General features: G+C 40.3%; 1 protein-coding gene across 1 annotated transcript in view; it reads left to right on the top strand.

Moving 5' to 3' along the window:
- Positions 1 to 1,489: 1,489 nt before the first annotated feature.
- The window catches only part of xpo4 (exportin 4), a 43,594-nt gene continuing 33,881 nt past the window's right edge, over positions 1,490 to 11,202 (top strand). The window contains exons 1-4 of the mRNA XM_036974950.2: positions 1,490 to 1,593; positions 3,181 to 3,286; positions 3,812 to 3,953; positions 4,074 to 4,212. Coding sequence (XP_036830845.1) covers positions 1,528 to 1,593; positions 3,181 to 3,286; positions 3,812 to 3,953; positions 4,074 to 4,212 — 453 coding nt within the window. The 5' untranslated portion in view covers positions 1,490 to 1,527. The remainder of the gene's footprint in view (positions 1,594 to 3,180; positions 3,287 to 3,811; positions 3,954 to 4,073; positions 4,213 to 11,202) is intronic.

Raw genomic sequence — 11,202 nt, 5'->3', positions numbered from 1 at the left:
TGTTCATTTCCAGCAGATAGAGACATAGACTGTGACATGCATTTTTTTCTCACCATAATATTTATTTAGAAAATACAAATGATACATTGACGAGAGTGTTCAAATATAGACCTGAGCATTATTTTATTCAGTATCAAATTATAATGAAATGCAACAAGATATTTTCACACAGAGAACACATCGAAAGTGGTATGGTATCAGTTGTAATTTTGTAATTCCATTGTGTGGGCTACCTCTCTGAAGGTGTTATAAAGGTTGAGCAATATTTTTTGATGAAACATGGTTTCCATTTAATCAATGGTAAGATGAGCAATACAGTCAAATATTCAAATGGGTGTTGATTACAATTTAAATCTATGCAGATTATTCATCTTGGTTGAAAAAGGTTTATGTGTGGTAGTATGATAAAAATTCAGATAAATGTAATTGCAACTTTTTACCAGCAGAGGAAGTCCAGCACACAGCCTGTTCTACGCCACACAGGCATTATATTCAGGGAGAACTAGTTATCACCAACAATAATTATGTAAGAATTGATGACAATGTCAAAAATAAATATATTTAGCCTACTATGAGGTATCAAATACTTATTTTACAGAAGGAAACAATGAGATAGAACAATCAGAAGTCATACAACAGATAACAGGCTGAAATCAAATGGCAACAGATGATGTTGTGTGCTCAGATTAGGACATGCACACTCCATTTTGGACATGGGTTTATAACTGTCACACAGTTAAATAAATATGTGGTATTTGAACATAAGCCTATTGCTGTCACATGGTTGTAAAAAACGTGGCCACATATTTTCTAATAACTTACATATCTCATTGAAATAATTTACATCATAATTTGAAGCTATAAAATCACATGTAACACAATAGATTTTCTATGATAGGCTAGTGGGGCAAGGAATGACATTTCCATAAGGGCAACATGACTTTTTTTCCATAAGCATATCGTTTGTCTCCTATGCTATGACAAACATAACATAAACAACAGATCAGGTCCTCTGGGTTTATGATCAAACATCCAATAATTGATCATAGACCCAGAGGACCTATAATTTATGATAAGGTGAATGTATTAACATAGATCTCTGGTAAGTAATTTATACATTCTTAATAAATAGACATAATGGGATATAGTTTAGTAGTTAAAGTTACCACCTTTATCAATATTGTACAAATAATTTTCAAGTCAAAAGTTAAGTAAAAAGCTTTCAATCAGACATTTTGAGATGAGGATTCAGATGATTTGTGTTACGTTTTTTGGTGAGATCTATGGTGGTAGGAATAGTCACTAAAAATGTAGGTATCACATCATATCACGTTTGCAAGCGTTGGCTTGTAAAAACGAAGACCCTTACGCTCAATTTTTATGGCTATCTATTTCGATTACATAACCTCCAAATAGGCACGCACCATCCTAAAACACCCTGACAAGAGAGTCTGTCCATGAACTCATTGGCTCCGAGTACCGCTTAATCCCACAATGCAGCGCATGGCGCGTCATTGAAGAGGGACCATGATGGCGGCGGTCGGTTCACCAGAAGTGATTTCACAGCTGGAAAGCGCTGCCAAAGTTTTAATGGTGAGAAATATAATCTCATTTTTCTGTGTTTTTTGGTATATGCTTTGTTCAGGGGTTTACTGAGAGTTATGAGACGGCGAGAGATTTAGCGGGCACAGTTATTTATCTGAGAAAGGATCGCGATGCGTGGCGCAGTGATGTCTCCATCCCGCAAAAAATATAGGATAGCCATCATCCCCCAAAAGCCACAAGCGATGTGTGACAGTGTCTTGTGACGATTTTTTTCCTAAAAACTTAACTAGTAGAACACACATGTTTACAGGGACCCACACACTTGTTTAGTTAGTTTGATACAATATGTAGTTGTATTTCTTCCACAATTGACAGTTCGGTGAGCATTCCCATTGCACGGCGTCGACACTTGATTCACCATGTTCCATAGCTAGTAGTTACTGACTTTACCCTCGATTTGTGGCCAACGTGATGCATCAGTCAATTAGGGCGCTGTTTCAACTCCCTGAATAAATCATAAAGCCCAGTTTTAGTCAAATATAAGTCATATATTGGAAACAATTAGCTAACCATGTGTTGGCTAAAAGTTATTGGATCACACACTTGGTCAAGTACCATGCTTGGGGGTGGGTATAATTCCAACAGGAACGTTCCAACCGAAATCTGTTCTAAAAACGTAAATAACAAGGGTGCCAACAAACAACGCATACAACGTTGTATAGCGGCCGAATAAGATACTGGGTAGGGAGTGGGCTGTTTCATTAAGTTTTCACTTCACCACGTTTATTCGGGAAAAAATCTCTGGTAGCCTATGGACAAACATTTAAGAATAAGCAACGTGGTGAGTTGATGCCTATTCGGCAGCTAGTTAGGTGAATTGATCTTGCTACTTTGTATGCGTTGTTTGTTGGCAACATTGTACTTTACGAAGTTTTTGGAACAGATTCCTGATGGAACGTTCCACAAATAATACCCACCCCCAAGCTTGGTGACGGAAGTGCTCTGGGGAGCTCGTGCCGGTTACCTTGATTCCCTCTCATTCGAAGAAATCATAACTATTTGCCCAAGTTAATTATATTCGATACGTATTTATTTATTACTACTATTATAATCAGGTCTCACTAATAGTGTTTTGTTATGTTTCTGCTCTCCGGAAATAGGCTGATGTTTATTAGACATGAGTTAATGACAAAGTGCATTGAACTCCAGTCTTTTACCCGTATGCACCTTTAAGGTGCGCTCAACTATTCCCTTATTACACCTTCCAGGTTATAATGGGTTAAAATTGAGTTTCTAAACAAATGTCAGCTCTAGTGTGTGTGTGTGTGGTAGGGGGAAGGGTTGGGCATGGGAAGGAGGGTTGGGGGAAGGAAGGCCCTGTCGTGCTTGTGGTCAGGACAGATAAAGGGTCTTTTTCTCCTGCTGGCTGCTGAGTCCGAGCTGCTTTTACTGCAATTAGGCTTTACCTGGAATGTGAATTTCCTGCAGAGCTGAATTTTAGCCACACTCCTTGCTGACTGCTTGTGTATGCTTAGCAGTCCATCTGTGGAAATAATTTTAATGTGGTGTGTGTGAGACTTACTGTACGTGGTGTAATAATTGACTGTACACTAATGGTGTGTGTGTGTGTTTTAGGCACCGCCGTCCATGGTCAATGCAGAGCAGAGGCAGCATGCAGAGCACATATTCCTCTCCTTCAGGAAGTCTAAATCACCCTTCGCTGTCTGCAAGCACATCTTAGGTAAGAATCACTATACAAATGCTTCAAAACACTCAATGTTTGTTTGTGTGTTACTTAATGTTTGTGTTATCTGCTGTATCTCCTGAGATTAGTTAGTAGTTTCTGTTTTTTGTTTTGTGAACTCAGTAACTTATGTTTGAGTGTGCTGTGTTTTCCCACAGATACATGTGACACTGTGTGTGTGCTATGTGCATGTGTGTCCAGAGACCTGTAATTCTGTCTCTGTGATTAATTTCTCTCCCTCCACAGAGACCTGTAATTCTGTCTCTGTGATTCATTTATCTTCCTCCACAGAGACCTGTAATTCTGTCTCTGTGATTCATTTCTCTCCCTCCACAGAGACCTGTAATTCTGTCTCTGTGATTCATTTCTCTCCCTCCACAGAGACCTGTAATTCTGTCTCTGTGATTCATTTCTCTCCCTCCACAGATACCTGTAATTCTGTCTCTCTCTCTGTGATTAATCTTTCCCTTCACAGAGATCAGTCATTCTGTCTGTCTCTGATTCATTTCTCTCCCTCCACAGAGACCAGTAAGGTAGACTATGTGCTGTTCCAGGCAGCCACAGCCGTCATGGAGGCGGTGGTACGGGAGTGGATCCTGCTGGAGAAGGCCAGCATCGAGTCGCTCCGAACATTCCTCCTCACCTACGTCTTACAGAGACCCAAGTAGGCCTGTGTGTGTGTGTGTAAGGGGGGTGTATGAGTCAGTGTAGCGGCAGCATTAATTTGATTCTCAAGTATGACGCAATCTCACCTCATGCAGTCTCTCCTCTCTCCCTCCCCCAGTCTGCAGAAGTATGTCCGGGAGCAGATCCTGCTGGCTGTAGCTGTCATAGTAAAGAGAGGTTCTCTGGACAAGTCGATCAACTGTAAAGGCATCTTCCACGAAGTCAGCCAACTCATCAGCAGCGGCAACCCCACAGTGGTAAGAAACACAGGCCTGATTCGTAAACTCATACCCGACGCAAGCGAGACATGTATTCTTGACTCCACTATGATTATCGAAGTCCTATCACGTAATATGTCAAACATAGAAAATATAATATCCGGTATTGTGATAAGTTAGTCAGTTGAAGGTGAGCCGTTTGGCATTCCATTTCTTTAATAAAATATGCCTCTTAAATAGGAAAGAACTCAACTCTAAAGTCAAGAAATAACTGAAACGTTATATTGGTAACTGCATGTTATGGAAAATACTATATAGAGACAAACAGCGAAACAACGCAACCATGGACCAAGTAGCTGACAACTCGACTAAAGTGAGTTTAGAGGCAATACTAACAGACATTTGCACTGCCAAAGACCAACTGTCTAAGCAGATTAAGAAAATATCCGATGTAAAAAAAATCTAAACTGTTATGACTGGGCAAACACGGAGGAGACGGGATTTTAATTATTTATTTCACCTTTATTTAACCAGGTAGGCAAAATAAATAAATATAAATCAGTTTAACCCAGGAGAAAATCGCACAAGAAAAGCTCCAGAAAACCGTGGATGAACAAAAATATATTATTACGAGGCTTACTGAAAGATTAAACGGGATGGAGGACTTCAGTCGCAGTTCAAATCTTAGTTTTGTAAATTTCCCAGAAAGCTGTGGAACAACCGGAATGGAAAAATTCCCGGAAAAGGTAAAACCACAGCTACTGGGCAAGGAGAACTTCACATGGGCTCCCACAATCAAACAGGAGAACTTCACATGGGCTCCCACAATCAAACAAGAGAACTTCACATGGGCTCCCACAATCAAACAAGAGAACTTCACATGGGCTCCCACAATCAAACAAGAGAACTTCACATGGGCTCCCACAATCAAACAAGAGAACTTCACATGGGCTCCCACAATCAAACAAGATAACTTCACATGGGCTCCCACAATCAAACAAGAGAACTTCACATGGGCTCCCACAATCAAACAAGAGAACTTCACATGGGCTCCCACAATCAAACAAGAGAACTTCACATGGGCTCCCACAATCAAACAAGCACATCGAACAGGCGGGCCGAGAGGGGACATGAGCAGCAAACAAAGGGCCATCATTGCAAAGTTCCTTAAATATAGGAACAAAGAAAGTTCTGACTGTCAGGAGTCGGACCTTTGATGAATGAGGGCTATCGGATCAACGTCGACATGAGCGGAGACCTCTACATGAAATGCAGAAAATTCAACCTTTTAAAGAAAAAGCCATGAGAAAAACTAATCACTTTCTTTCTGGTGTACCCCACTCATCTATGGGTCAAATGGAAGAAAATAAACATCACATGGAAATTAGTGAAAGAAGCTACCCGATTCCTGGATAACCTGGACAAGGAGAACGGTGGAAATGTCAATGAATGAACTCAAATTGTATTTTTCACATGCGCCGAGTACAACCGTACCGTGAAATGCTTACTTACAAGCCCTTAACCAACAATGCAGTTGAAGAAATAGTACAACAAAAAAACTAAAGTGAATCATTCAAAAAGTAACACGAAAATTACATAACAGAAACGTGACTATATACAGGGGATACCGAGTCAATGTGCGAGGGTACAGGTTAGTCGAGGAAATGTATAAAGTGACTATGCATAGATAATAAACAGCGAATGGCAGCGATGTAAATAGTCCGGATGGCCATTTGATTAGTTGTTCAGCAGTCTTATGGCTTGGGGGTAGAAGCTGTTAAGGAACCTTTTTGTCCTAAACTTGGCACTCCGGTACCGCTTGCCGTGTAGTAGTAGAGAGAACAGTCTATGACTTGGGTGACTGGAGTCTTTGGCAATCTTCCTCTGCCACCGCCTACTATATAGGTCCTGGATGTCAGGAAGTTTGGCCCCAGTGATGTGCTGGGCCGTACACATTACCTTCTGCAGCGCCTTGCGGTCAGATGCTGAGCAGTTGCCATACCAGGCGGTGATGCAACCGGTCAGGATGCTCTCAATGGTGCAGCTGTAGAACTTTCTGGGGACCCATGCCAAATCTTAAAATCTAATTTTATTGGTCACATACACATGGTTAACAGATGTTAATGCGAGTGTAGCGAAATACCTGTGAGTGTAGAGAAATCTTTTCAGTCTCCTGAGGAGGAAAGGGTGTTGTCGTGCCCTCTTTACAACTGTCTTGATGTGTTTGGACCATGGTAGTTCATTAGTGATGTGGACACCAAGGAACTTGAAACTCTCGACCCGCTCTACTTCAACCCCGTTGATGTTAATGGGAGCCTGTTCGGCCCGCCTTTGCCTATAGTCCACGATCTCCTCCTTTGTCTTGCCAACATTGAGGGAGAGGTTGTTGTCCTGGCACCATACTGCCAGTCTCTGACCTGCTCCCTATATGCTGTCTCATCGTTGTCGGTGGTCAGGCCTAAGATCAGTTGTCGTCAGCAAACATGATGATGGTGTTGGAGTCGTGCTTGGCCACAGCAGTCGTGGGCGAACAGGGAGTTACGGAGGGGACTAAGCACGCAACCCTGAGAGGCCCCAGTGTTGAGGATCAGTGTGGCAGATGTGTTGTTGCCTACCCATACCACTGTATAGACTAAAGGACAGCTTCCCAACAGACAATGTATGACAGATAGGGCACTGGACTATTGCCTAATGCCTTCACTCACACCTATTGAAAAGACAATCACAGCACCAGTCAAGCGATCTGTCTAAATGAATAACACTTTAATGACGGTTGGCTATTGAGTCTAAATGACAACCCATTCATTGGTAGGCTATAGCCACAATCTATTTGTTTATTAATTATTGTTATTAATGTGGGCAACATGATATCTTGTTGATTATATTTTTATTCTCCCATAGAAAGTACAATGAATAATGGTCATGAATTAGTTCAAGTGAACTGACAGCGTTTTAACTACTTTGCAGATATGAAACAGACAATTATAATATCAGTAAAAAAATAAATAAAATCCTTTGATGTTTTAAAAATAGGTTCAATGTGACTCAACATTCCATGACGTACACTAAGGCATTGTTGGCAGAATAGATGGATGCAGTTCAATGCATGACTAATACAATTCACCATTACATTTCTTAGCAGTCCAAAATAATATTGATTTCAGGTTGTAAACCACACCTGGTCGTTTACATTGTTAACTGCCTCCACCCATTCGAGATGCAATGTTTCAGTTACAATGAACAAATATTTTGAACAAAAACGGACAACTGTAACTAAGGCTGGGAATGTAAATACAATCAAACTAGCAAGGGCAAGCATCACAAGTCAGTCATAACGAGGCTAATAGGCTAGCGCACATGTGTCAAGGCCCGTGGGCCGAATAGGACACACAAGCGAGTATAAATGAGTCAACAGTTGATCCTTTATGAAATTACAGTCTGTGCTCGCATCGGTGAATTCAACTTCAATTACGTTACTTTTGTGTGTCCTGTTTACAGCGAGCAGGCGAGCAGCGGAGGGAACGTGTACAGACACATTCCACATTCCTAGCCAGGCTACTAAAATGTTGCAGTCTAGCTTCGGTTTGCAAAGCTTGACAATTACTAACAGCATATTATGCACATATGCAAGCATAGCAGCAAAGACCGGACAAGTATTATTTATGTTTTAATATGTTAAAATGTTATACAGCATTTACTAGTGGACATTTATAAAGGGACATATTTTTTTCTAAAAAACAATGGCCAGTTTGGGTCCCAGTTATGCTTTTTTTAATGTATAAACAAATAGGCTATGTCTGGCCTATAAGACAGATGGTTACCTAACGCGAACGTTTAGCAACCAAAGGTTGCGAGTTTGAATCTCATCACAGACTTGAGCATTTTAGCTAATTAGCAACTTTTAAATTGACTTCTTTTTAGCTAGTTTGCAACTACTTAGAATGTTAGCTAAATCTTCCCCTAACCTTAACCCAAACTGCTAACTCATGCTAAGGTTAGCAAATTCGTGACATTGAACGCTTTGCGAATTCCAAACAAATAATACGAATTGTAATTCGTAACATCATACGAAATGGGTGATGGACATCCACAACATAATGTAACGACCCTGGGTTTATTGTTTCATTACAATAACATATCATACTAAATGTAGTGTCCTGGATTTATGTACAGAATAATACAAAAGGCTGAGAGGCGGTTGGAGTGAATTTGAATGACTGTTATCAACAATTATCGTATTTTTTGTAGTTGTCAATCCAATGTATTTGGCATCGATCAAATGGGCGGGCAGGCAAGTTTCCATTCAGTTGTCAAAACTTGGGTTGGGACAAGCATGCATTGGCAAACTGCATAAGGATGAGCAGGTTACTATTCCCCATTGTTTATCAGTACAATTTTGAAGGCCAACTAGCTGAAAAAGTTTGAGAGTGTTTATCTAACGTTCCCTCATTAGATTTTTAGCTCATCTTGCTCTGCCTAATATAGGTTGTTGATCTTGTTGATGTGCATAATAGGCAGCTGTGCAAGTACTGGGCAAGACAGATGGTTTTATTTACTGCAGTGTCTTAATTGTCCAAACGCAAGGCTGGTTTCCCACTCTATATTATTATAGAATTTTCACAAATGCCTTACTATACGTAATTCCCAAACATTCTATGAATTTATGAAAATGTGAAAATAACCATACCTAAGTGTTCGCCTTTCAGATTTTTTTATTTTTATAAGTGTCCTTCTTCCTGGGGGTGTATATGAACAGATTTTAATACGATTTAATGTTGCTAAATCGCTGTCAGTTCCACTTTAAAGGAATGTTGAAGAAACATGGGCAATTGCCGAGTTTATAAACGAGACAGTTTATATGCGCGAAGCCCACAATTATACACCTTATTATTTCCAGCTCTTTGTTGAACAATTACAGTATGCATACCCATTAACTTATTCATATTTTGTTGTTATAGCCGGAATGCAAATGGATTAAATGAAAAATAATTCTCACTCATACAGTGGGGCAAAAAATTATTTAGTCAGCCACCAATTGTGCAAGTTCTCCCACTTAAAAAGATGAGGCCTGTAATTTTCATCATAGGTACACTTCAACTATGACAGACAAAATGAGGAAAAGGATTTGCAAATTATGGTGGAAAATTTGTATTTGGTCAATAACAAAAGTTTTTCTCAATACTTTGTTATATACCCCAGAGGTCAAACGTTTTCTGTAAGTCTTCAAGGTTTTCACACACTGTTGCTGGTATTTTGGCCCATTCCTCCATGCAGATCTCCTCTAGAGCAGTGATGTTTTGGGGCTGTTGCTGGGCAACACAGACTTTCAACTCCCTCCAAAGATTTTCTATGGGGTTGAGATCTGGAGACTGGCTAGGCCACTCCAGGACCTTGAAATGCTTCTTACGAAGCCACTCCTTCGTTGCCCGGGCGGTGTGTTTGGAATCATTGTCATGCTGAAAGACCCTGCCATGTTTCATCTTCAATGCCCTTGCTGGTGGAAGGAGGTTTTCACTCAAAATCTCACGATACATGGCCCCATTCATTCTTTCCTTTACGCGAATCAGTCGTCCTGGTCCCTTTGCAGAAAAACAGCCCCAAAGCATGATGTTTCCACCCCCATGCTTCACAGTAGGTATGGTGTTCTTTGGATGCAACTCAGCATTCTTTGTCCTCCAAACACGACAAGTTGAGTTTTTACCAAAAAGTTATATTTTGGTTTCATCTGACCATATGACATTCTCCCAATCTTCTTCTGGATCATCCAAATGCTCTCTAGCAAACTTCAGACGGGCCTGGACATGTACTGGCACTGCAGGATTTGAGTCCCTGGCGGCGTAGTGTGTTACTGATGGTAGGCTTTGTTACTTTGGTCCCAGCTCTCTGCAGGTCATTCACTAGGTCCCCCTGTGTGGTTCTGGGATTTTTGCTCACAGTTCTTGTGATCATTTTGACCCCACGGGGTGAGATCTTGCGTGGAGCCACAAATCGCGGGAGATTATCAGTGGTCTTGTATGTCTTCCATTTCCTAATAATTGCTCCCGCAGTTGATTTCTTCAAACCAAGCTGCTTACCTATTGCAGATTCAGTCTTCCCAGCCTGGTGCAGGTCTACAATTTAGTTTCTGGTGTCCTTTGACAGCTCTTTGGTCTTGGCCATAGTGGAGTTTGGAGTGTGACTGTTTGAGGTTGTGGACAGGTGTCTTTTATACTGATAACAAGTTCAAACAGGTGCCATTAATACAGGTAACGAGTGGAGGACAGAGGAGCCTCTTAAAGAAGAAGTTACAGGTCTGTGAGAGCCAGAAATCTTGCTTGTTTGTAGGTGACCAAATACTTATTTTCCACCATAATTTGCAAATAAATTCATAAAAAATCCTACAATGTGATTTTCTGGATTTTTTTTCTCTCATTTTGTCTGTCATAGTTGAAGTGTACCTATGATGAAAATTACAGGCCTCATCTTTTTAAGTGGGGGAACTTGCACAATTGGTGGCTGACTAAATACTTTTTTGCCCCACTGTATACACACAATACCTTATAATTGTCAATTCACAAAGTGAAAACATGTTTTTAGAAATGTTGGCTAATTTATTGAAAATTTAAATGCAGAAATATCTATTTTAAAGAAGTATTCACACCCCTGAGCTGTGAGTGTTTCTGGTTAAGTCTAAGTGCTTTCCACACTTGGATTGTACAATATTTGCCCATAATTATTTTCAAAATTCTTCAAGCTCTGTGAAATTGGTTGTTGATAATTTCTCGACAAGCATTTTCAGGTCTTTCCATAGCTTTTCAAGTAGATTTAAGTAAACATTTTAACTTGGCCACTCAGGAACGTTCACTCTCTTCTTGGTAGCAATTCCAGTGTATATTTGGCCTTGTGTTTTAGGATATTGTCCTGCTAAAAGGTGACTTTGTCCCCCTGTGCCTATTGGAAAGCAGACTGAACCAGGTTTTGCTCAAGGATTTTGCCTGTACTTATCTCTATTCTGCATATTATTATTATCCTAAAAAACGAAAATAAGAA

This window comes from Oncorhynchus mykiss, chromosome 3 (genome assembly GCF_057628025.1).
Source record: "Oncorhynchus mykiss isolate SJ-2025 chromosome 3, ASM5762802v1, whole genome shotgun sequence".
Taxonomy (NCBI): Eukaryota; Metazoa; Chordata; class Actinopteri; order Salmoniformes; family Salmonidae; genus Oncorhynchus; species Oncorhynchus mykiss.
This window is presented reverse-complemented; position numbering and strand designations above follow the sequence as displayed.